The 27,618-nt window shown below is 42.8% G+C and overlaps 1 protein-coding gene across 6 annotated transcripts in view; it reads right to left on the reverse strand.

Annotated features, from left to right (window-relative positions):
- PPIC (peptidylprolyl isomerase C) overlaps positions 1-22,851 on the reverse strand; it is a 28,159-nt gene extending 5,308 nt beyond the window's left edge. The window contains exons 1-6 of one of the 6 annotated variants that reach the window (XM_061624937.1): positions 22,259-22,342; positions 21,551-22,030; positions 15,887-16,109; positions 15,688-15,801; positions 14,190-14,283; positions 9,852-10,036 (exon numbers count right to left, since the gene is read on the reverse strand). In XM_061624937.1, coding sequence (XP_061480921.1) covers positions 9,852-10,036; positions 14,190-14,283; positions 15,688-15,801; positions 15,887-16,024 — 531 coding nt within the window. In that variant the 5' untranslated portion in view covers positions 16,025-16,109; positions 21,551-22,030; positions 22,259-22,342. Of the gene's footprint in view, positions 1-9,851; positions 10,037-14,189; positions 14,284-15,687; positions 15,802-15,886; positions 16,110-21,550; positions 22,031-22,258 lie in introns of all 6 variants that reach the window. The other 5 variants (XM_061624946.1, XM_061624918.1, XM_061624954.1 and 2 more) reach the window with 5 other exon arrangements.
- Positions 22,852-27,618: the final 4,767 nt, after the last annotated feature.

The raw sequence follows: 27,618 nt of genomic DNA on the forward strand, positions 1-27,618 counted from the left end.
CTGGTTTTGGATCAGAGCTCTTCCACATAGCTTCAGCTGTATTCAACTGCCCACTCCGGGCATAGGATAGGTAATCTGTCCTACCTTTCACCTCTTATAGTAATAGGGTCCTTTGATTTCTTAACTTTAAAGTTATGAATGGGTTAGGATATTATGCTGCCACACACCCAAGTAATTCTGTAATGCTTTTCTACTCTTTCGATAAAAGAAAGCTTTGCTTTATTTTGGTTTGGACCTGCATTTCTTGGGATAAATAGATACACCATTTAGGCCAATTTCAGGGCAAAGCGCTTGTTTTATCCCTAGCAAAAAAAGATCCCCTCCTCTCAAGGAGGTGTGTTTCATGGGACATGAGGGTGGCAAATTCACACACTCAGGTTCCCAAGAGCACATGTCATAACAAACTGGTGGAGAATCAAGTGAGCAGCAAGGGTTGCAGGAACAAAGTAACATGTGAACAGTCCTGCAATCCAGGGAAACAGGTAGCCAAGTTTTGAATGTGTCTGGAATGTCTGTGATTTCCTTTTCTTTCTTACTATGTTTTGCTGTCTCTTGTTTTAAAGTGAGTGGGGAAATATCCTTTAAATGCTGTGGTAAATCCAGAGGTTAAGGCATAGAAATTCCCTGGCACATTGTTATCCCCCTCTCCTTCTGTCCCTGGCAACAAAGCTTTGGCACATGGTGGTTGTGATTGTGGCACAGCAATTAGCCAAAGTTGATACTGGAGAGAAGGTTAACCCATTAGTGGCCAGAAGCTACTAAGTGGGTTCCCTAAACTGGGTCCCATCCATTTTGAAAGCCCTTGATAATAATTGTGTTTCCCCCCTCCATTGTCTCCCTCCCCTTCCACAACGTCCTGGGGAACGAAGCCTTAAAAGTATTTTGAGCCGATGGGGCTAGGTACTTGGAAAAGGTGGAAACGGGATTTGCACTGGGAAGGAGTCAATTTGGGAGAAAAAAGCTGGTGACAACAGCTTTACTCATAAGTGACTTGATTTGGGAATGTGGCATTTGAAGGTGGCTCATACCTGAACTTATTTTGAAACTAGGTTTGGTTGTTTTGTGTGTGCACTGCTTCATTCTTTGCATTTGGCTTTTGGAGTTGGGGATTTCTAAGCTATGGCAGAAGTGGTAGCCATGGAGGGAATAAAACGCTTTATGAGTCCAGTACAGTGCCTATCGAAATTAGAGAATGGGTGATTAAGAAAGGAAGGTGTGTGTGGGATGATGATTGTTTTAAGACAGATGACCCTATGAAAACCATGACTGAGGCCTATGCGGGATATCGCAAAGAGTGCAGGCCATCCAAATCAAAGAAAAGTGCTGCAGCTGCTTGGGGACTTTGTAATGCATGTCAGGATTTGTCAGATTTGTTAGAGGAAGAACGCAAGAAAAGTCAGGAGTCAAGGAGTAAGTTGGCTCAGGCAGAGGAAGCCTTTGAAAAAGAGTGTTTGGAGTTAAAAGAAAAGGGAAAAATGATTGTGAGGGTTTGAATGAGAAATTTGAAATAGAGCGCTTCCATGACTGAGGCACTGAAAAAGAAACGAGAGATTTTTGCCAGAGAGAAAAGTAATTTGAATGAGGCACTGGAAAAAGGAAGAGAGGCTTTTGATAATGAACGGGTAGATTTGAATGAAGGATGGAGAAATGATTGTGACAATTTTGGCAGTGAACGAATGAATATGGTAGCAGAAAAAATCAGATGGGCTTCTTCTTTAAGACAAATGGAGAAGGAGAGAGATGATGCATTAATTCAGGCTGAAATAGCTCGTAAGGAGTTGAAAAAAGAAAAGGATGAATGTACCAGGGCAAAATTAACTGCTGAACACCTGGTGGTTAGAGGCTGTATCATCTGCTCCTTTAAATCCTGAATGGAAGGAGTCACAGGTACTTGCACCCATTATAGTGAAAAATGTGGTGGAAACCACTGGGATGAGACCAGCTCGTAATAAATTGTCCAAGAGACTGTATGTTGGTCCCCTCCCCAGGCAAAGGCAGTGGCTGATAGTTTGGGTTCTTTGAACAAGGACACAGCTTTGATGTGGTTAACTAGGGCAGATGAAATGTATTCTACTGCTGATGCTCAAGGTTTAATGCAAGTGGCAAGATATTGTGCCACGGAGCAGGATGCAGCGTCCATTGAGGCAACATTCAGAATGGGGAATGCAAGACATGTGTATGATTGGATGAGAATTGTGATTAAGGCTCTGTTGCTGGGGATGAATGTGTTAAAGGCATATGTTATGGAGAGTCAAGGTGTAGGGGAAAGCCCAGACGTTTATGGGAATCGGAAGAAATTCCTTGCATGTCAGGCTTCGGGAAGATGGCCACTATGAGTATAATGATAGAGAATTTCTGGAAGCTGTACACATGGGGTTAAATGCTCAAACGAAGTTAGCAATAGGGAGAATGGATCTTGAAGGTGTTACTTGGTGAGAATTGAGTGTAGCTATTTCACAAGTCTCTGAGCTCCTTCGAGAGGTTGGAGGGGGACAAAAAGCTGCCACTACACCGAAGAAGGTTCAGCTTGAGCCAATTCAAACTGTCACATATACCAATCAGGGGCCTCATTCATCTGTTGTACCCAATGCAAATCGGGGACCCCAGGCAAGAGGAAACTATCGCCCTTTTTTGGCCCCTGGTTCCAATCGGGGTAATTTCACATCAACAGGAGGAGACAGGAGATCTGGGTTCAATAACTCCAGCAACAATCACAGCAACTTTTCTCCCTCCCAACAAGGCCCTACTCAAACCCGACAGGGGAATGAACTGGTGGATTTTGGGGATCCCTTCTGTAATCAGCTTTGGTCCATGCTTAGAAATTTGGGAGAAAATATGGATCAATTTCACAAGCAACCCACTGAAGTTTTGCTGAATCCTTTAAACAGGAGGGCACAGACACAGGCTCCTGACATGGCCCCTTCCCCCTCTGCTTCTGTTTCCCCCCCTACTGCCCCCCTTGCTCCTATCCAGCTTCGCTCAGAAGAGCAGAGGCAGACCATACAAGATGTTCATGATCGAACCTAGGGCTGCCCAGTTCCTGCTGCTCCAGTCACAACTGTGTCAATGTTAGCGCCAGCTTTGTGGGGCAGAATGAATGTGGAGGCCACCACTTGGGAACTGGGAACAGCGGCCAGTAAACCAGGCTTGGGTTTTTCATATGAATCCAGCCTGCAAAAACCAGAGGTCTTTGGTACAAATTCTGTAGCTACGGGGGGAGACGATTCTCTCCTAAAACAGGGTGTCATGGATCACAGTGCAAAACCTTCTTTGGCACAAAAGGAAAAAGAAACAGTTGAAACCACGAGGGCTCCTGTCTTTGAGCCAAAGTCCTATTAATGTTCTTAAAGAGGAACATACAAAAGCATCTTCTGAAAGTGCAGGCCCTTGCTTAAATGCTTCAGAGTTGCTTGAAAACACACAAGATGTGCCCACTTCCATGGAAAGAAATATGGATTTGAATGCTTCCCTTGGGTCTACTACACCACAGTCTCTTGCTAATGAACATTCTTTTCCTAAGGAACAATCTCTTGCTGGCAAACAGCCTTTGGATCAAAACAAGACTCAAAGTATAGAGCTTCTAGCTTCAGGAAGAGTCTATCCAGACGTTGAATTTACTTTGAAAATTAATACAATTTGGCTTCCAAAACAGCAGCTGGTTTCTGATGCCATCTGCATACAAATGGACAAGTTGCAAAGCCCTGATTCCAACAGGGAGCTGCTTTCTTCATTGTCACACTTTGTGTGTGCAAATTCAGGCACTGATGCAAATGTGTTATTGCACACAGTCCTTGATAAGCTAAGTAACAAGGAAGCCAGAGCAATTGCTCTGCCAACAGGGTGTTCACTGGTGAAACTCCCTGACATGGTACAAATGAAAGCACAATTGTATTTGGAATGTTATATGCTGGTGCTACTAACTGTGCTTTGTTTTGCATCTGCAGCATGAGAAATCCAAAAGAGGAAGATCCCACATGTATCAGAATTAAGCACAAAATTAGGGAAAGGAATCTCAGATTCAAATGCATTACACAAAAAAGATTTGGACACAAAAGCAGCAAAGGATCCTGTAAGCAAATCCAAATCTAAGAAATGGGAAGATGTGAGAGTGACCCATGGTAAGAAACAGGGAAAGTGCATTCAGACAGTTGACAGACAAAGACATGAGGGTAAGACTTACAGAGACACTGACAAAGATGCCTGCAGGACTAAATATTTTCTTTGGGCCTCACTGAAGGTACAAGTTCTTGTAGCCAAGCAGTGGAAGGACAAACCACCTGATGTGCTTTCTCCCTCCAGTTTTAGTGTGTGCATGCATCCCAAATTCAGGACTTGATTGCTCAAGATGTAATATGGTATTCTTCAATGGGCACAGCTTAAATGGTGCAATATGCTTTCTTTTTCTTTCCCAAGGTTGCAGATAGGGTGAGGAAGAGTTTGCTGAAATTAACACAGTGTGGCTGCCTTTGTGGCTGATGTAACCCTTGATGCAGCACAAGTCACAGCTTATGCCATGTTGGTTGGAGTGGTGGCTTTGCAGACCCTCTGGCTCCGTCACTTGGATCAACCTTTCAACAGCACCCTAATACAGGCACCCTACTGTTCAGAGATGAGTCTCTCAAGGCTATATTGGTGGACCTGATAAAAAGAGAGAGCCTGTGTTGGCCACAGTTAAGAGAGATGATCAACAGATTTGCACAGGTTCACACCATACCATACCATTATGGGGTATGGGCCAGGGAAGGGGCCATGACTACCACTCTTCACAGAAGTACTGGAATAAGCAACACTTCCAGGAATACTCCCAAAACCAGCCTGTGGGAAAGTGAAGCGAGTCTTTGTCTGCCAGAAGGTGTGGTCATCAGCAATGCTAATACTGGGAGGCAGACTTCTTCACTTTTCAGGTGCCTGGCAACAGCTTATAATGGACCCCTTGGGAAAAGGACTCAGTGATCCACAGGTGCGCAATAGAATTTCAACAACATCCACCATGCAGGTCTCTCCTTTCTTTGTGCAACTCCTTAGAGACAAGCTTTTATGGTAGAGACTATTCACCATTTCCTGGAAATAGTAGTAATAGAACCAATGAATATGGACAAATTTTGCTCAGGAGTTTACTCTGTCTTATTCATGTTTCCCAAGAAACACCACTTGTGGTGGGCCATCTGAGACCTCAGTTCCTGAACAAGTTGGTGAAATATCAGTGCTTCAAAATAGAGTCCCTGGAATCAATTGTGGAAGTGCTTCAGGAGGGGGTGTTCTTGGCCTAGATCCATCTGCAGAGGCATATCTGCATATGCCAATATTTCCAGCTCACAGAAGGTTCCTAAGGTTCGCACTTGGCCTGGCTAACATCCAGAACCATGCCCTGCTGTTCGGTCCTCATCAGCTCTGAGCCTGTTTACAAAGATTATGGTTACCCTGGTGGCACATCTCCACTTCCAGGGTATCCATATCTACCAGTACCTAGACAATCTGCTGGTGCAGGCAGATAGTTTTGTCCAGGCATCTGCACATCTTCAGATTACTTTCGTAGTCCTGAGGGACCATGGCTTCTTGAACAACTTGGAGAAGAGTCATCTCTCCCCAACTCAATGGCTACAGCACCTGGAATCCATGTTGGATACTGTTTGAGATATGGCTTACCTGTCAACAGACCAGAATTCTTCAAAAATGAACATGACAAGGTTCTGATGTCACAGAAGGTGGCCAATGCAATACTCCTGACAAAGGCTCTGGATCTGTTCATGTCAACCCTCCAAATCATTTCTTGGGGCTGCCATCCTATTTGCCTGCTTCAGCGGGCATTTCTGCCCTTCTAGCTGGACATTGCCAATTCCAGACACAGGTAGCTCTGTCTCTGTTTCTGCAGTTCTCCTTCCAATTGTGGATGTTGTCTCAGAATCTTCAAAGAGGGGCCCCATTCCAAGAGCCCAAGAGGACCCTGATCACAATAGATGCCAGCATGTTGGGATAGGGGGCCCATTGCAATTCCAACTTTTTCTGGGGCACTTGGACTGCATCCAAGGGGGCTCACAGCATCAACTGGTTAGAGTAAAGAGTGGAGCATCTAGCTTTGCTGCATTTCATCAGAAGTTTTGGCTGACTTACATTCTTGTCTGAACCAACACCAGCATGAAAATGCATTTGAACAGTCAGTTGGACACTCGATCTCTGAATCTGCAGGTGTAGTCCACTCTCACATTCAGTTGAGTTGAATATAATCTACTGTCGTTGAGACAGCTTGGCAAACTGAATGTCACAGCTCTGGAGGCAGCAAGTAGCACCATGGGAATGGAGGCTCAATCCTGAAGTGTTTCACAAGTTGCAATGCCAGTTTGGCCCGCTGGCTCTGGGTCCGTTCACTATAAGCCAGAATGCTCAGCTTCCATAGTTCTTCATGAGGTGAAAAACATGAGAAGAACTGTCGACACCCTCTTGGCATCTTGGCCAAACAACTTCCTGTGCCATTGTTGGGTCAGACACTGCAGAAGCTTCATCAGGCACGTGCCCAGCTGGTTTTTCTAACCCTGTACTGGCCATGGTTTTCAGATCTCCTAAGCATATCTGCCATGGATCCGTAGAGACTACCAGCAAGAACGGACCTTCTGTCTCCGGGGCCAATTTGTCATCCAGACACAAAGTTGTTGAGTGTGACAACCTGGTGTTAGAGCAGCACCAGCTAACCAGTTCAGGGTTTTCCAAAGAGGTCGTCAATACTATCCTGACTTCTAGGTGGGCTTCTACCATCCAAGTCTACTAAAGCACATGATCATTGTTTTCCAGTTGGTGTGTTCCCTGTGGTTCATCCTTCTAGAGCAATTGTACAGCAAGTCCTTGATTTTCTTCATAAGGGGCTGAAGATGGGGTTGAAACCTACCACCCCGCACCAGTATGTCTCTGCCATCTTTTCAGTTGTGTCTTTCAAACTTATCTCAAGCTTCCCTGGGATCACATCATCTCATCAAACATTTTCTGAAGGGGGCAGCCATACCCTCACAACCTGTAACTCACTGTTTTTCCTCGTAGAGTCTACACAAGGTTCTGCAAGCTCTGCAGCGCCCACCTTTCGAGCCTCTGAAGACTGTGTCATTGCAAATTCCCTCTTTCAAAATGCTCTTTCTCATGGTCATCAGCTCGGCACAGCAGGTGTTGGAGCTGGGGGCTTTGTCCATGGCTCTTCTTTTGTGTGTGTTTCATAAGGACTCGTTATTTTACACACTGATCCATCATTTAAAGTGATAAAGTGAACTCTGCTTTTCATAGTAACCAGGCCATCATTTTACTATCTTCTTGTCCCAATCTGGGACATCTGCTGGTGAAGGCCTTGCATTCTCTCGACGTGCGTACAGCCCTCAAAGTCTACCTTGCTCATACCCAAGACAGCTGTTTGACTAAGTTAGCATTCATTTCATATCCAAAGCTCTCTGGGAGGTTTACAACAATTGGGGAGGAAAGTATTGGCTTCTAGCTTATTATGTTGGCTACAAGTCTATATTGTTCTGGCCTATGAGTCTCTAAAGCTCCCAGTGCCACATAGCATCACAGCAAACTCCACAAGGTCAGCGGATACTACAGCTGTTTTTGCCACTAATGCTTCTCTCATGGATATTTGTAGGGCCACTGTATTGTCTTCATCTAATTCTTTCATTAAGCATTATAAAATAGATTGCTATGCCTCTGCTGATGCTTCCTTTGGAAGGCATGTTTTACAACAATTGGTTTCCCATGATTAGGCAGCGCAGGTGGACCCTCACTGCTGGGTCTGCTTTGATATATCCCACCTGGTGACATGCTACCCAGGGAAAATGGACCATTGATCTCACTTGAAAGATTGTTTTTCCAGTTATCATGCCATTAGGGCCTTCCCTATTGGTGTTGGCTGCCTATTTGATTATGTTTTTTCTAACGGTATGTTCTTATGCTGATTCTGCTAAAGCTGTTCTTATTGTACTTGTGTTTCATAAGAGAAGGTTCTGTTGCTCTACTTGCATGTGTTATTGCTGCTGCTTCTTTGTTTTGCCTTTCTCTGTGCTTTTTATGTGCTGTAATGCCAGACATTTGAGTGATGGAAGAAATCCTGTGATGATCTCATCTGGAATGGATTGGAGTGAGGACCAGAAGGAGCAGCTCAAGCCTTGACTCCAGTGCATTCCTGCCTTTGGATGCTAAGTGATGCTACAGCCCACCTGACAGCATGATACCTGGGAAAACCACCTTTCAGGTGAGACCAACAGCCCATTCCGGTATCCAAGCACCATGCTGTGTAGGGCTTTAAAGGCAAGCACCAGCACTTTTCATTATGCTTGGCCCCACACCAGGAGCCAGTGAAGTTGTCCAAGTATCAGCGAGATGTTTGCAACAACTGGCACCAGTTAATAACCTGGCAGCTATTTTGAACCAGCCGCAATTTCTGAGCAGTCTTTCATAAGGTAGTGCCACAAAGAATACATTACAGCAGTCTATCCTGAAGGTTAGCAAAGCATGAATACTAGTAGCTAGCTGCCTGGTGTGCATTTATGCGTCATCTCCACTTTTGTGATATGTGCATACACATCTTAAGAAGGAATAACGTTTCCCTCCTAAAAGCTCAGTTTAGATTCTGTTCTGTGGACTTTAGGCTACGTCTTAGCCAGCAGAATCTTGTTTTGGGGGCTTACTGCACACCCCCATCACCTCTGTCAGACGCATATTACATCTACTTGTGCATGTTGGCATTGTGGTGAGATGGGGCAGCACATGACCTGTAGGGCAGAAGTCCTTATTTGCATTACCTAGTCCTAGGAATGTCTTTAAAATTTTCAGATCATGCTATACTTCATTATATCCCAATGTCCTAAAATCTGACAGAGGGACACTGTAGGTGGACCCTGTATTCTTTTTTAATAGCCAAGCAACTGGTCTTACAGCACTGGAAAGTTCGAATGGCTCCCCAGATTGCTCAGTGGTCAGAGGACCTTTCTTCCCTTGAAACAGATGAAAAAGCTACTTTTACTCAGAGGCATAAAGAACACAAATACTGTACTCTGTGATCTGGGACTCCTACTTGGAGCTGTTTGCATAATCAGTACACCATGTGAGGCTCCGCCACAACCTGTTCCCTCCCTTCCCTTCTCCTTCCCTATTTAACCCCTTCTCTCTTTATTTATTTACTTATTTTTATTCATTTTTTTCTTTTCTCTGTTTTTAAAAACATGTCTTATTTTCTTAATGGTAATATGACTTGACATGTTTTACTGCTCTGTTTTCCCCCCTTTTAATGTTCATGCTTGTTACAAAAAAATATAAAAAACCAATAAACTATGCATTAAAAAGAGTAATATTAAATAACATAAGGAATAATATTAAATAACGTTAAGGGCCTATAAAGCAGAGACTGTACAGCAGATCCGAAGTAGAGTTCTAGGCATGCTTTTAAAAATAAATAGCAATCTACGGTCAAGAAGTGGCTAAAACCTTTTTTCAGGCTGGGGCCCCCATTGACCCATGATCAACCCTCCAGGAGATATGTCAAAGTAGATGTGGCCATTTTTTAAAATATCAAATTTTGCAGAACCTGAGGAGATCATAAAACCTTGTGGTATCACAATCAGAGTACCCATGCAAATGGTCATTAAAATAATGTACTGGGGGGTCTTGGAGGGCCACAAGGAACCTTTTAGAATCACAGTTTCACAGTAAAGGACCTGTGGGAACAATAAGTAATAAATAAAAATAAAAACTGAAATACGGAAAAGGACAAAAAACCTCTTTCGGGGGCTGGATGCAGACCATAGGCTAGCTATCCCTGCTATAGTCAAAGCACTGTTTCCAATTAATGAACAAAACCAATATAGTTATTTTTAACCTACCATTCCATCAATGACTTTCCCAAATACTACATGCTTTCCATTTAACCAGCCAGGTCTTGTCACAGTAATGAAGAACTGGGAGCCGTTAGTATCTGCGCCAGAATTAGCCATACTGACCCATCCAATACCATAGTGCTTCAGTTTGAAGTTTTCATCAGGAAACCTATCTCCATAGATGCTCATTCCTGCAAAACAAAACATTCTGTTCAGAAGAAGCAAATTTTTTAAACACATTTTCTTTTTTAGAATTTTTTAATTTGAAAATGTTCACTATTTATAACAAAAAACCCACAAATAAGCATAAAAAAGAATTAGTAAAGGCAAATTTGTTTTAAAAGCTTTAGACTGCAGTTCAACACCTGAAGCTGCAGAGCCCCCTAAACAGCTTCCACCATCAAGGCAGCTACAGAAAACGTTCCAGATAGGCTGCTGTATCAGCTGCCAGGATTTATGCTAATTGTATAACAATGGCAGGAATCCCAGCATGCAGTGTAACTAGGCACTGACACTCTTGTTGTATCCTCCTTTCCCAGCACCAACAAATCATGAAGGTTAATTGAGGCTGCAGCTTGTGCATTACAGCAATGGGAGAAGTCAATGAAGATCTTTGGGGTGATACCCTTGTAAATATTTCTATTAAAATTTCTGGGGGGTTGGGGGGAGGGAATTTTGCATTTTCCTAAGGTGATTTAATACTATCCTGGCCCAGATCCAAGTTTGTGATCACAATATCATGCATCCTATATAAGCCATCATGTATAACTGATCATGTACGGGATGGGAAAGAAGGGGAATGGATTCAGGTCTCAGCATGCTTCCCAAACAGGTTACTGGCAGTAGCAAAGCTGACGGTACCCAGGGTCATCCCTACCATTAGGCAGAGCAAGGCAACCACCTCAGAAAGCAGATGCTGAGGGCGCAGGATGGACAAAGCAGTGTACACAATGTGGCCTACCTTGTAGCCCCTAAGATAGCAAGCTGTCCTCAGGTGCAGCAAAGGACTCAATAACATTGAATAGTCAACTGTCAGTTTGGTTGTCTTTTGTACATGTAAGGAGGCACTATTCTTCCTTTGTCTTGAGCCGGCCCTGCCAACACCTGTTCTGCACTATCTATGTCCCCCTATTAGGTTGAGAAATGTTGTGTTGGAAGCCATGAGTGGAACACCCAACTGGATGTTCTTTTCAAGATCTAAGCAGGGGACCTAATGCAGGTGTTTGTCTCCACATTTAATTAACCTCTAAAACAGGACAATGTAATTCTTGCTTACTGTACTAAATTAGCCCTTAAAGGTGTTAAATAAACCTTTATCATTTGCTGAATCAGAACAATATGGCTACTTCTCTGCCTCATGTAGCATTTTTACATCCAGATTCAGCACCATTAAGACTATGATGGCTGATCTGCAGTAAGTAGTAAGAAGCAGACATAGTCAATTGGGTTTATTCCCACATAAGGGTGGTGAGGATTGAATACAACTGGATCTAATTCCAAGCGCCAAGGCTGAACATATCTACTTACAGGGTAAAGGTTTTGGAGAGGAAAAGGAGAACTTCTTGGCAGCTGCTTCAAGATAGAAATATTTCTCTCATATTTAATCCCAGAACAATTGTGTTCCTTAACCATACCTATGTTACAATAAAATGATCTGTTTACACATGCTGACGGATGGTTGTTTATTGATCAGTTAGCAACAGAGAACCCACTATGTAAGAAGCCTAATTGCAAGTGATGAGTTTGGCCAAAGTCTTATCTGTTTTGATTTTTTCTAAATTTTAGATTATAATAATTATTGCATATTATAGTTTTCATAGTTTTTTATTTGTAATTGCACAGCCACAGGAGTGGCTGTACACTATAGCCAGCATGGATTTTTTGCATTCCGCAATGTTAAACTGAAAATACCCCCATGCTATTCTGATGCTTCCCATAAGATCATTTCGAAACAAAACCTTACAAAACTTATAGTCCTGAAGTTAGAAATGCTTGTTTAACAACCCTTTAAGCTTTCATGGTGATACACAAGCACTCAAGAGAGAATCGAGAGTTCAAAGTGTAAAACGAGGAAAAACATCTAGACCCCTGTTCAACTTTTTCTGTCAGTGGTCTCATAATTTGCTGAAATTAATTAAAAATCAGCCTTGTTCACAGAGTACCTGTAATCCTATTACTGACCTTGCCCCATACTCTGACCTTTACCTTCTACAGTTTAAAAGTTTTAAAAAATGCCTGGCTAATTTTTAATTAATTTAAGAAATTTAACAATGGAATCAATGATAAGCATGGACATGCTCAGTAAGAACCAACTGTCAGTGTTCTAAGAGCCAGACTCACAGCTGTTTGGCTTAGCTAATCAGGTGGCCACACCCACACCAGAAGTTGATTCCACTTTAAACAGTCATGGCTCCCCCCAAAGAATCCTAGAGAGTGTAGTTTGTGAAGGGTGCTGAGAGTTGATAGGAAACTTCTTTTCTTCTGACAGAGCTCCGGTGAGCAGAGTGGTTTAACAGTCAGCCCCAATTCTGGGGATTGTATCTCTATGAGAGTAATGGGGCATCTCCTAGCAACTCTCAGCATCCTTCACAAATTACACTTCCCAGGATTCTTTGGGGAGAGCCATGACTGTTTAAAGTGGAATCAACGTCTGGTGTGGATATGGCTAGGGACAGCTTTGGTTTAAATTTGGGTGGGAGACTACAGGTGCCTGCTGTAAGATAAAAAGGTGGGGGGAACCCTGAAAAACAATGATACAGTTCACAATGTTTTCCTTTTGGAAAGCAAAGGGCTTCCCCTCTGCCCAGTGCCCACTCACCCAATCTCCTGTCCTCCCTCCCCCTCCACATTCCTCCCTACCCCTCCCCTCTCTCCCCCTGCCCCTCTCTCATGTCACTTTCACTATCCTAAGCATGACTGCATGGAGTAAATCCCACTGAACTCAAAAAGCATGCAAATGATCAAATCTGCCCTCCCCTCCCTCCCCCTTCCTTTGCTCCTCCCACCCCTACCCCTCCCCTTCCAATCTCCTCCCCATCATGGTCAATTTTACCTATTCTAAGCATGATTGCCCAGGAATAAATCCCATTAAACTCAATAAGCTTGCCACTGATCAGACGTGCCTTTCTCCTCCCCTCTCCCCTCCTCCTCCCTTCTCTCCTGCTCACTCCAGCCCTCCCTCTTCACCTCCTTCCCCATGATCAGTTTCACCTATCCTAAGCATGACTGCAGAGGACTGAACTCAAGCAAGCAAATGATCAGTCCATTCTCAGCAAACTTGCAGTGGATCCCATTTATTACCTCCCGGATAAAAAAGCAGAGAAATTCACTAATAGGCAAAAATATGCTCAGAGGCAGATGTTACCAAATTCTTCCAAGCTACACAGGAAGTGGATTGGACTGTGAAAAACCAACCCAAATGGTGTTTGCATTTTTACAAATTTATAGGGCAGTACAATATCTCAAAGAGGAGGTCAGGTCTCCTGCTCTCCTGGTGCATTCCCTGTAGCTGCCCAATTTCCCTGCTTTTTAAGGTTTGATAAAAATTATCTGTTGGCTATAAGTACATTCTTAACCAGCAAGGTGTTTTTGCCTATTAGTGAATACTGTACTAGTATATCTTTCTTGGACTTTGTCACTGACATCAATTTAAGTACAGACTTCTGTATATTTTTAATTTCTATTTATCTATGCATATAATATCTTTTGTAAGCCATCACAATGCCATGCAGCATGACAGCAGCAATCCATGGGGCGGGGGGGACGTGCCGGGCTTGAGGCAAGCGTGGCAAAGGCATGAGGAAAGTGAAGATGGCAGTCTAGCAAGCGAGGACATCAGGTGGCTAAGTAAGCAAGGTGGCAGAGTGAGGCGGCCTGGGAGAGCCAGGAACAGTCAGGGCAGCCCAGCGTAGCTCCTCATCAACCATTCTGCTCTGCTGTTGCTACTACCTGCACCTCACTGACAGCCTCAGCAGTGGAAGGCAAGGAGGAGGAAAGTGGTGGGAGAGCAGGACAGTTGCTGAGGTGGTGCCCTGGCCACTCCCACTGTCCCTTTGTCGCTCTCCTCAGCCAGCTGCCTCCATCCTCCTCACAGGTCTAAGGGGAGAGGCGGAAGCTTGGTCACCCATTGGGTGGGAGGAAAAAAGGACACTTGGCAACTCATGGGAGCTAGCTGTTTGGAAGTCCGTGTGTGTGAGAGAGAGTCCCTGTGTGGGCATGCACAAGCATTTGGGAGTCCTGGGGCAGATGGGAGTCCCTGGATGGGTGGGGTTGGTATGAAAAGTGTGCAGAGAAAAAGCCCCTACTTTATGAATAAAATTCATTAATAAAATAAACCAGTTTTACCCCCAGTGCCATCTCCAGCTGTGAAGTCACCTCCTTGAATCATGAAATCTTTGATTACACGATGAAATTTGCTTCCTTTATAGCCAAAGCCTTTCTAAGAGACAAAATTCAGAATAACACAATTGTAGGTCAGCAAAATGCTATACACTATAATGAAAAAAACAAGTGACAGAAAGAAAGGTTAACAGTGCAACACCTGCCACCCTGAACTTCTTAGAGCAAATTTGGGATACAAGAGAAGGCAGATAGGAAGACTTTCTCAATTAAGGATAACATAAACAGAAAGTGGAGAAGCTGCCAGAACAGAGTTGAACAAATTGCCCAATTGCCCAGACTCAGCATCTCTGGAGCTGAAGGGTAAGGCTTTGGTTTTTTTGGTGCATGGTTGCAAAGCAATCTGAGCAATAAAGCTGCCAATATTATAATGTTGTTATTGAAATCATTGTGTGACTATGTAAGAAGCCTAACAGCAAGTGGTTAGTTTGGTCATTTTGGCCATTTGTAATACTGTGTTCAATACTGGTTTCTTCACCTCAAAAAAGGTATTGTAGAACTGGAAAAGGTTCAGAAAAGAGCAACCCAAATGCTTCAAGTGGGTGGAGCAATTCCCCTATGAAGAAAGATTACAATATCTGGGAGTTTTACGTTTAGGGGGGAAAAGGCAAGTAAGGATGGGGGGAACATAACAGAGGTGTAAACGGTTCTGCATGGTGGAAGAGATCTTTTTCTTCCTCTCTCATAGTAGTGGAACCCAAGGTCATCTAATGAAACAATGTTGGAAGATTCCCGGCAGACAAAAAGGAAGTACTATTTCACACAGTGCATACTGTAGTTAAACTATGGAGTTCACTTCCAGAAGATATAATGATGGCCACCAACTTGGATGATTTTCAAAGACAGACATTCATGTAGAACCGGGATATCAAGGGCTACTAGCCCTGATGGATATGTTCTATTGTTGGAGGCAGCATGCCTCTGTATACCAGTTACTGAGAATCACAAGTGGCAAGAGTCTTGTTGCTCACAGATCCTGGTTGCAAGTTCCCACAGGCACGTGGTTGGCCTCTGTAAGAACAGGATGCTGAACTAAATAGGCCTTTGGTCTGATCCACTTTTGACATCCGTTAGAAAGCAATTTCTGGTATTAACTCCAAAAGACTGAACTTTGTTTTATGTTGAGGAAAAGGGTACTCCAAATACCTCCATTATTCAGAGACGAAGCAGCCACCCGTAGCTGTGGGGAGATTCACATATCTTAACTGTGCTTCTGTGTGCAGCACAACTCACAAGGACAATCCCTGTCCCAACTGCACACTGAAGAGGAGGGCTGGGGCTCCTGTTTTTAGCCTCCCCAGAGTGTGATAGAACACGTCCCATAATAAGGGTGGCAAGCAGAATAAATGCTGTACTGCATGAATATATGCACATTATACTTTTAATAAATAACTAAAGCTGTCTTTTCACTATATGTCCAAAACATTTTTTTAAAAGCTCTTACTTCTCCAGTTGCTAGTTTAACGAAGTTTTCTACAGTCTTTGGTACTACTTTTCCGAACAAACCAATTACAATTCTGCCAGCGTCTTTGCCGCCAATCTGTATATCAAAGAATACCTACAAATTTTCAAAAATAAAATCACTGAAAATATCACAGAATACCATTCATGCATGAAATAAGTTGGGCAGGATCCAAAGGTACCCTTTTATTCTTGGAAGATGTTCGTCGGTGCCCGCAAGGGCCTTTGATCCAGTAGAGGTTCTCACAATTGGAAAGGGGAGGGAGGCACCTTTTCCCCATTCTGTCTTGCCCCTGTAGCCCCTCTGGGTCACCTTCCATGCTGCTTCCTCAGCTTTCTGGAGTACTTTTATGGAGGAAATCAGCGAAGTAATAACCTTCCTCATTATGATTACAGGAGTCTCTGCTGGATCAAAGAACATGAACATAAAGACACCTTGGGAGCCAGCCCATTTGTATGTATACGTATCTCTATGTTTACCATGAAATTTACAAAGTCTTTGCTTTCAAAGATAATAAACAATGAAACATTTGTACAGATCATTTAAAAAATGCTATTCTTTCTCCACATAACCTCTTCAGTTTCACTATTTCCAATATTGCAATAAAGAAACTACCCATAATCAGATAGATAGTTTCTGGTGGCTTTTTTTTCTTTCAAAAGTTCTTCAAATAGAATGAAGCTAGTGATTTGGGTGGCACCAATTCTGACAAATAGGAAGCTAAGGCCCAATTTACACATGCAAGCCAGCCACTTTCTTTCCTCCATGTAATCTTTCAACCATCTCTGGATATGAGATCATGTAAAGAAACATCAGGTAAGACCCACAGATAAGAAATGTCTGGCTATATCCAGAAAATGTGTTTTATTCAGCTGGTTATTCATATATTCAAATCTCTCTTGGGTGATAAAGCCTTTTGAGAGGAAATGTCAGGTGGAATTAAGAATTCAGGAAAAGTGGGACCTACAACAAAATACTGCAGTGGTCCTATTCAGGTATCCAGTCATAACCTTTGTGATACTATAAAGCTGTAAGGAGCTCAATTAGGCCATTTCAATCTCCTCCCTCCCTCCCTGGTTTTAATGTTTTTCTTTTCCAACATTCAGCATTCTGTGGCTACTGAGCATGCTCAATCCTTGCTGGGCTGTTTGGGGGAGGTGTAAGTTATCCTCCTTCTTGTTTCTTCTCATTTGCCCAATTTTGGTTCCAATCCTGTCAACCACCTGAGCTCACTATTAGAGGGAGTGATTACAATAATTTTAGGAGATCAGATGGGTATGATTTCTTACTTCATACAAGGAATGCATCAACAGTCATGTTTTAGAGGGGTACAAGTTGAAGCACATAGTACCAATGAAATTTTAAAAACAAATAAATTTAGATCAATTTAAAAAAAATCAGTAGGCTGGTAAAGCCCCTTATATTACTGGGTTTTGCATTGCTATTAGCAATGAAAAAAATTAAAACAGAACAGCAAGTGATGCTAGTATCACACCTAGTTAGGCTCCCAAGACACACTTAGGCTGCAATCCAGTACATACTTACCTGGGAGTAAGACCCATTGAACTCAATACAGCTGAACAGACATGTATTGGATTGCAGCCTTAATGCCATTTTAACTCAAAACAGTTAAAAAAAGACCTATGCTTCTGTTCACAATAGGTTTTTTTAATTCTATTCATTTATCCCGAATTCAGCCATCCTCAAATCTCCTTCTCTTGCATGTTTATCTGACCCTGCTGTATTATGTATCCCATCATTAAAGAAATGAGGCAGCAGTTTATTACGTAAGAAAAAAGCAACAAGTTTTCAAGAGTGCTGCTAGTGCCATGTGATAACTATGAAATAGTCACCTTGCTCTCAAATTCTTCCCTCTACCTCATCCAGGGGTGAAAACCAGTGGCCCTCCAGATATTCTTGGATTCCCATCAGCTTCCGCCATCATGGGCAGGGGAGATTAGAGATATACTCCAACATCTGGAGGACCACAGGTTCTGCACCTCCCACAACCTAATCCATTTCACCCATTTCTGATAATGTTTTATTATTATTTATAAAATGATGCACAGATCTGGATTTAAGCTTCAATGACTATCTATTGCCTTGAAAACAAAACACAGAGGAATATTAAATTGAGATAAATTGTCTATGTTAAGTGATACCAGAATGTCAATCTTTTACTGCATTTAAGGCATGATTTATACTGGTCTGATCTCAGTGTGTACTGTCCAAAGCACATCTTCCAGAATAGAACATGTCAGGAAAATAGGACACAAGGGAGAGGTGGCAAAGCAGTGAGATGATCCAGCTTTCAGGACAAAAACATATTTCAGTACTGAGGGTCGGATGTAGGGCCCTGGAGCTCACAACCACAGATGGTTAAATACTGCCAAATTGATTGCATATGCTAAAAAACAGACATATACGTTAAATTATATTAGAAAGAAGCATAAATATATCCATTAATCTTTTCATGCTTTTCTCTTAAATGGCCATTTAAAAGGAAAAATCTGGGTTCCGCATCAATTGATGCTGACAGGATGCCTGCTGAAACTCTCTATTCGTTATAATGACTACTTCTATGAGAGAACTGAAATCCCCATCAAAGTCTGTAGATTGTCAAATACTGCAGTGGCCTTTGCTCTAACTGAACTAACTGAGGAACAGCTATACACAGGATTTTTCTAAAAATCCAATGTATATTCTGGTTGCCGATGTACACGTCCCCTAGATTTCAAGAGATGTACATTAAGAGAATTTTTAAAAAACACAATTTGATATATAGATGAATATAGAAGCACTTTGGTGCAATAATCGTGTATAAGAGCAGAACTAGATGTTACAGGAGACATGGAACTGCTGCCACCATGGGTCCTTGTCACCTCGTCCTGGTAATATTGTGTATAATACAACACATATATTGGTTTTATTCATATCTTATTTTTATTATTGTGTATTTTTATTGTAAGCCACCTTGAATAGTCTATAGAAAGATGGGATGTAAATACTGAAAATAAGTATTACATCAGTGCTCTGTGCATTTTACTGCATCACATCACTGGATATCAGTGGCAGCTGTGGGGAATCACACAGAACAATGACTTCATACTGTTATAACAAAACAGGGACAGGCAACCTGTGGCCATCCAGATGTTGGACTTGAATTCCCTTTAGTTCAGCCAACAAGGCTGATGCTCAGCGATACTGAGAGTTGTAATTCAGCAACATCTGGAGGGCCGCAAGGACTCTATTCCTGTACTAGATATTACAAGGAAAGGAAGGAATCAAACATTTAGATCCATTCCAATCGGGCTTCAGGACTGGACATGGAACTGAAACAGCCTTGGTCGCCCTGGTAGATGATATGAGGAGGGCATTGGATAGGGGAGAATATACCTTCCTCGTCCTCCTGGATCTCTCAGCGGCTTTTGATACCGTCGACCACGGTATCTTGTTAAGCCGCCTAGAGGGATTAGGGATGGGGGCACTGTTTTACGGTGGTTCCATTCCTATCTCTCAGGCAGGTACCAACGGGTAGCATTGGGGGATGAGGTTTCAGACCCTTGGCCTCTCACTTGTGGAGTGCCACAGGGTTCTATCCTCTCCCCCATGCTATTTAACATCTATGTGAAGCCGCTGGGAGCCATCATCAGGAGTTTTGGGCTGCAGTGTCACCAATATGCGGATGACACTCAGCTCTATTTCTCATTTAAGTCCTCACCAGAGGTGGCTGTGGAGACCATGTCCAAATGCCTGGAGTCCGTTAGTGGATGGATGGGCGAGAACAGGCTGAAGCTAAATCCTGATAAGACCGAGGTGTTACTCGTGGGTGATAAGAGGTTGGGAGACATCGACTTGGTGTTTAACGGGGTAAGATTGCCCCTGAAGGATCAGGTCCGCAGCCTCGGGGTCATTCTTGACTCCCAGCTGTCCATGGAAGCTCAAGTTTCGGCAGTGAGCCGGGCAGCTTGGTATCAATTACATCTGATACAGAGGCTGCGACCCTACCTTCCTGTACAGCTTCTCCCGCAAGTGATACATGCCCTGGTCTCCTCTCGCTTAGACTATTGTAATGCGCTCCACGTGGGGTTACCCTTGAAGACAGTCCGGAAACTCCAGCTGGTGCAGAATGCGGCGGCACGCTTGATTACGCATAGCCATCACCGGGAACACATCACTCCAGTGTTGATAGATCTTCACTGGCTACCAGTGGTTTACCGGGCCCAATTCAAGGGGTTGGTATTGACCTTTAAAACCCTATACGGTTTTGGCCCGTTTTATCTAAATGACCGCCTCCAGTATCACCAATTGAGCCGCCTTACAAGATCAGCCACGCAGGATCTCCTCTCGGACCCACCGGCCAAAACAGCTCGGCTGGTGCGGACCAGAGAGAGGGCGTTCTCCGTAGTGGCTCCCACCCTCTGGAATTCCCTCCCCTACGATCTTTGACATGCCTCCTCCCTGATGAGTTTTCGACGAGCGTTAAAGACCTGGCTCTTCAGGCAGGCCTACAGGAACTTTGAGCTAGATTAGTTTGTAATGTTTTAACTGATGTTTTGATGTTAGTTTTAATTGATGAATATGGTTGTATTTATTGTATTGTACATTGTACTTGTTGCTGCTGTAAGTCGCCTAGAGTGTCCAAAAATTGGACAGATAGGCAACTAATAAATTAAAGTTTATTATTATTATTATTATTATTATTATTATTATTATTAACACAGCAGCAGCAGCTGTGTCTCTTGCAACATCTAGCTCTACCTTAAGAGTTGTACAAGCAAGGGTATACTGAGGGAGAATGTTCTTCATCTTCAACCTCCCCAGATGTTGTTGCACTACAACTCCCATGATCCCTTGACTAGTGGCTAAGCTGGCTGGCTATGATGGGAGTTGTAGTTCAAGAACATCTGGGGATCCAAGGTTTATTTATTTATTTATTTACTGCATTTGTATACCACCCCATAGCCAAAGCTCTCTGAGCGGTTTACAACACGGTTGAAGAACAGTGGTATAAAGCACACTGCAGATTAACTGACAATAAGCAAACAAAATCTGTACAAGAGAGAGAGTGCTTCATTAGGAGCTCACATTCATTCTATTCTAGCACATCACATTCTATTTATTTGTTATTAAGTTTCATCCATTATTATTATTAAGTACATCATCCTTCAATTTCTTGAGAGATTTATAAAGAGAATCAAGTTGTCCGTACAATCCAAGTGTTCCCTTTCTACTAATGATATCAGCAGGGTAAAACACAAATGCAAGAGTGAGGGAGCCACTAGATCCTCTGGGCAATCCTTTCAAGCTCAGCTGAACCTTGGCCCACTGGCCTGATCCAATCTCTAAGCTAGTCTGATGGCAACAAATTCATCATCATCATCACTATTATTATTTTAAGTAGATACAGCACTGGGCTGGTGATGAGGGTTAAACCTCTCCACTCAGTCCGGTGCTGTAATGAGAAATGAGATTGCCCTTCAACAGATTGATCAAGCCAAATCTATCAATATAAAATCTAAGGCCTAGGCAAAGGCAGAAGATAACCATCTCCTAACTCCAAACTTCATTCACATCAGTATGAAGTGGGAAACCCTTTTGTCCTTCTGGAAATGTGTAGACCTGCATAAGATTTTGCTATATTTCCCATTTTTGGCATGAAAACATTATTCGAAGCAAATCAGTACCAGTTTACAAGATATGCACCTCTTCCCCTTGAGATAGGATCTGAAAGTGTGGAGATCGAAAGTTCAAGTCACTCCCACATCTGAAGCAACCTTTAGTTTACTATCAGCCATTGTATGCTAATAGGGACTTGCTATAGGTGTTTCTTATTAAGTTATACCTGCATACATCTGCACATCCACAATGTAATCAATGAGTTGTTCCTTAAAACTGTCAGTTCATCCCCAATAATTTTTCTTTGGTAAAAATATTAAGTGGTGTGGCTAAGCAAACGCCATGCATCTAACAATTAGCAGCACCAGCCTAGATGGATAGAACCTTGCTCCACGCATCCTGAACTGTATCAGTCGTAGGCTCACGTCCAGCCTATGGTTCTCAGATGATATGCAGATCCTTTCACGCGTGTCAAATTTATCCAACATGAAGCGTGTCGTCAGCCATGCCTAGCCCAAGCACAGTGATTTTTAATCAGGATCGCTCTCCAGAAAGGGAGGCGAGAAGCAAGTCCTTTTATAAATATGATATTATGATGATGGTATTGTTACAAGCACACATACATATGTGGTGGTGGTGGCCAGCTTTTTTTCGGGCAGGGCTCCTATGCAACAGCAACACTTTTCGCATGCAGATGTTAAAAGGCCTAGGAAGGAAGGAAAAGAAGCTGAAGATTGCAATCTCAGCCCTACTCCCTACATCCTGCTTTTAGCAGAAGCGGCCTAGGAGGAAGATAGCGCAGAGAGACTTGGAATTAGCCGAGGAAAAACTTTTACCCTCCGCAATGGAAAGAGAAAGGAGGATTGCTCTCCAAGCGGGACTGCTCCACCCCTCGCAGTCTCTGCCGCGGCCCCGGCGACGGGGCCATAGTCACCTTAGCGGTCACGGTGGGTCCTCTCTTCCTGAAGCCCGCGGCCCCTGGGAGGTGCCCCCAGAGGCACACTAGGAGACACAGGACCGCTAACGGCCAGCACGAGTGGACTGCGAAGCGGCCCATTTTTTCCTTCTCCTCAGCTGTTAGGCAGGGGCTACCGTTGGATTTGCGAGGCGCCCCCAGCGCCTGCGCGTACGCGGCTCTCCAGGCTCAGCAGCCCCTCCCTGCTGACACTGTGGCAGGAGGCGGGGCAGCGAAGAGGGAGCCTGAGGCGCTGCTCCGTTTGCAGGATGAGCCCTTGCTCCGACTTCTGAGGGCTGTGCTTACAAATGGTGAAGCAGCGCCCGTGTTCGTAGCTGAAGCGGACTCGGGGCTTTCTGTCAGGAAGGAGTGATGCCTCTAGGCTAGGGGGAGAAAGGGGGAAAGCGGCTCCCACTCCTTAAAGCCGCACTTTCTGCCTCAGGAGTGCTGAATGCGAGTTGTTGTTGGGGGGGGCATTGTTCAGTCGCGTGAGGCAACTAGTCGGCAGGAGGTCTGCAGCACGTTCCCAAGTGCCCTAACGTTTTCTTAAAAAGAGGGTTTGGTTCTTCAAGTTGCCTTCTCATCGTTTCTCCTATGGACAATTGAAAGTCGTGTTCTTTCCACGGTCGAACGCCTCTCTCTGCCTTTAAAGCAAAAGGGGCGCAGCTACCTATATACAGTGTCCAATACTCGTCCAGTGTCTTTACACTTTGCGAACGGAACTACTTTAGATTGACAGCGCATTCTAGGGAGTTAAAATGCGTTACGTTCAGCTGACGGAGGAGTGTGGGGAGATTCCGTTACAGAAAGGGGGAGAGGATAATACTGCTATCCTGGACACTTACCCTAGGAATAAGTCCCACTGCAAACATATAATATTGCATTATCGGTTTGAGACTTTGTTGTTATGTGCCTTCTAGTCGATTACGACTTATGGCGACCCTATGAATCGGCGACCTCCAAGAGCATCTGTGGTGAACCACCCCGTTCAGATCTTGTAAGTTCAGGTCTGTGGCTTCCTTTATGGAATCAATCCACCTCGTTTGGCCTTCCTCTTTTTCTACTCACTTCTGTTTTGTTGGGAGTGGGGCAAGAGGAACTTCTGTTTTGTTCTTTTGTTTATGCTGCAGAAGGGAGATAGAGCTAGGGTCCTCCAGATGAATAGGCTTGTTTACCTTTACCTGTGATGCTCTGACTGACTTCCTTGAGAGGAGACATCCCTTTGTCTCTGCTCTCTCCAAGCCACGAGGCTAACCCCTACACCTGGGCGTTATGCCTCCAACTTAGTTAGTTAGTTAGAACTAGGTTTGCTTTTCTATCTTCTATGTATTTCTATAAATAAAGTAGCTTTTCTTATTTTACTAAGTCTCAAGTCTCAGTGATCCTGATGCAGGGTAAAAGCCTGCTTTCTTAGGCAAAAGCACGCACACGCTGGCACTCTCGCATTTCAACATCTGCTGTTACTCTGCTGCTGTTGTGTTGCTTTAAACAAAATTAAGCACACAAATTACACACAGCGCAACATGTTTTCCCCAGCATTATTGTCTTTTAGTGAATCGTGTCTTCTCATTATGTGTCCAAAGTATGATAACCTCAGTTTCATCATTTTAGCTTCTAGTGATAGCTCTGGTTTAATTTGTTCTAACACCCAGGTATTTGTCTTTTTTGCAGTCTATGGTATGCACAAAGCTCTCCTCCAACACCACATTTCAAAGGAGTTGATTTTTCTCTTATCTGCTTTTTTCACTGTCATTCAGACCATGATATTTCCGATCTCTATGTGTGGATGTGAAAGTTGGAAAATCTGTCAAGAAATATGGAAAACTAAACTAAACAGACTGGAAGCGTTCCATATACATCCCAATTCCAAAGAAAGGGGATCCCAGGGAACGCAGTAATTATTGAACTATTGCCTTAATATCCAATGCAAGTAAAGTAATGCTCAGATTCTACAACAAAGGCTCTTACCATATATGGAGCGAGATATGCCAGATGTCCAAGCTGGATTTAGAAAGGGAAGAGGCACCAGAGATCATATTGCAAACATACATTGGATAATGGAGCGGACCAAGGAATTCCAGAAGAAAATTAGTTTTCCATATTTCTTGACAGATTTTTGTCAAAATTTGGACAGATTCCGTCTCAGTAGCTTGTAGGAACTCTAGCGGTATGCCATCTGTTCCTGGTGATTTGTTTCTTCCAAGTATTTTAAGAGCAGGTTTCGCCTCACATTCCAAAATTTCTGGTTCTTCATCCTACGGTTCATCCGTGAATGAATCTGTTATCCTGGCTTCTCTTTTATAGAGTTCTTCAGTGTATTGCTTCCATCTTCCTTTTATTTCATCTCAGTCCGTCACTGTGTTCCCTTGTTGATTATTCAGCGTCCCTACTCTTGGTTTAAATTTCCCTTTCATTTCTCTAATCTTTTGGAATAGGGCTCTTATTCTACCATTTTTGTTGTCCTCGTCCATTTCTATACAATAACTATTGTAATAGTTCTCTTTGTCCCTACGTACTAGTCGCTGTATTGTTGCATTTAGAGTTCTGCCCGTGTTTCTGTCTCCTTTTGCTTTTGCTTTCCTTCACTCTTTAACCATTTTAAGAGTTTCTTCAGTTATCCACTGAGGTCTTTCTCTATTTTTAACTAGAAGTATTGTCTTTTTGCATTCTTCCCTTATAATGTCTCTGACTTCAATCCATTGTTCGTCTGGTTCTTCGTCAACTAAGTTTAAAGCCTCAAACCTGTTCCTTATGTGATATTTATATTCTTCTGGGATGTTATTTAAATTGTATTTTGGCATTATGATTGCTTTGGTCTTCTTCTTTAGCTTTAATCTGATTTTCAATACAACCAGTTCATGATCTGTACCACAGTCTGCTCCTGGCCTTGTTTTCACAGCAAGTATGGAACTTCTCCATCTTCTGCTACCAATTATATAATCAATTTGATTCCTATATTGACCATCTGGTGTTGTCCACATGTATAGTCGACTGTTCGGTTGCTCAAAAAATGTGTTCGCAAGAAACAAATTATTGGCTTCACAGAATTCAATAAGTCTTTCTCCTGCTGCATTTCTGTCTCCTAAGCCCTATTTTCCCACAGTTCCTAGTTCTTCTCTGTTCTCTACTTTCACATTCCAGTCTCCCATGATTATCAGCACATCTTGTTTTGGTGTGTGATCAATTTTTTCCTGTACTTCTGCATAAAATCTCTCCAATTCCTTTTCTTCTGCGTTTGCTGGTTATTAACAAGCAGTTATTGATGTTTAACATAATTTGAAGTTTATCCTTTTGTCCATAGTAAATGAACCGTGTCCTGTTCCAAATTGCTTCAGACATGACTGCAAAGTTGCATCCTATGATCTTGGTTTGATGAATCACTAAAAGTGCAGGGTCAGTGTGGTATGGTAAGACCACTTGACAAAATTGCTCCTGTATGGACATCCTGTGCTTAAACCTCATGATCACCTGTTTTGTAATGCAGATTGGCAGGCGATGAGTAGTCCCAAACATTAACAGTTGTGTGGCTTGAAAACGCTAAAAATACTGAAAAATGTCAATTCATGTTAGAAACTTTAAGATGGTTTGTCTAATGATATGGAAGTTATTGAGCAAAAATAATAAGGCAAGAAAAACACTTCCTTTTAAATTTTTGGTCTTAAATATCCTTTCAAATTATTTTGACTTAATTTTTTAAAAGTTCTTAATTCATACATTTATGTTCATCTTAGATTTGTGGGAAAGCTATGGACTCTGGATAGCATCAGGAGAAAAGCTGCATTTTAAAATATACTATAATATGATAGAATCTGTTTTAAATTTACTTGGGCAGCGTATAAGCACTGATATAGTTAAATTATCTTTGGAATAAGATTAATTTAAATGTCACATAAAAGGGGAGCTATAAAGATGGCAAAACCTTTTGATGTCACTAACTCCACACACTCATTTTAAAATGAGAAAAAAATACAAGATTACATCTAAGTTACTAATTATGTATATATTGCCAGTAATTTTAGGTCATACTATCAAATTGGAAGCAGGGGTGTTATGGTTAGTAAGTGTTTGAAAGCGAAGTCAAAAGCAAACTTTAAATATGTTGTAATGGGAAATTTGCCCAGGTTTCAGTCAGTCCATTTCAAACAAAAGTTCAAAAGATGGATTCCAAAATGGGACCTACAACAAGATGCTCCTCCTGCTTATCATTCCAACCAGCCATATCTTCTTTCTGGATTCTCCACACCATTCCCCTTCTCTCTCCCCCCCCCCATTCTCTGACTACTCAACATGCTCAGTCCTCATTGGGCTGATTTTTTTGGAGAGGGGTTGCCTGCTTAGTTTTTTTCTTAAAGATTTGTCTACTTCTGCAAACCTTGGGGTTCCCAAGCAGAGTAATACCTCCCTATTGTTTCTCAGTTGCCCCATTTTGAATACAAAGCCATCATAATTCAGCACCTGAAAAATGGAAATGGACTGCCTTCAAGTCGATCTAACTTATGGCTACCCTATGAATAGGGTTTTCATGGTAAGCAGTATTCAGAGGGGGTTTACCATTGCCTCCCTCTGAGGCTAGTCCTCCCCAGCTGTCTAGGGCCTGCTCAGCTTGCCACAGCTGCACAAGCCAGCCCCTTCCTTGTCCGCAACTGTCAGCTGGGGGGCAACTGGGCTTCTTGGGACTATGCAGCTTGGCCACGCCTGCACAGGTGGCAGGACACATAACCTGAACCACTCACTGTAGGGGTGTTCTTTAGCTGGCCCTTGACACCCAGGAGACACGAGTGGGGATTTGAACTCACAGACTCTGGACTCCCAGCCAGGCTCTCCTCCTCACTGTGCTATACCAGCTAGCTGATTCAGCAGCTAAGTTTGCTTATTAGTATGTAGTATGGTTGTTTATTAAATTTGAAAGCATAAGAAAAAATAGACTGAGCAGGATTACTACACCATTTGAAAGCCATTCAGTTTTGACATCCAAACTGGAGAGAGTCAGACCTCTCAACATGACTGGAGAAGAACAGTGTTTGGAACATATTTTCTTAGGACATTCTGAAATAGAGATCAAATTGCCGACACAAATTATAAGTCCTAGCTCACTGAAGAGAGGCATGAATCTGTATTTTAGTGCCATTATTTTAAGCCAAATTGTGACTTTTTATATTCAAGTGCTTCCTGTCAGAATGTGATCCATAGGCCAGAACTGATAAGACAACCTACTCCTATGCATGTTTACTTGGAGTTAAGCCTCAAGTAAGTTTGCATAGGAAAGCATAAAAAGTTCCATGGGACTTAATTCCAGATTGACATGTGTAGAGTCATAGTGGAAAAGCAATAGAAGGGTG

Source organism: Rhineura floridana, chromosome 1 (assembly GCF_030035675.1).
Source record: "Rhineura floridana isolate rRhiFlo1 chromosome 1, rRhiFlo1.hap2, whole genome shotgun sequence".
NCBI lineage: Eukaryota > Metazoa > Chordata > Lepidosauria > Squamata > Rhineuridae > Rhineura > Rhineura floridana.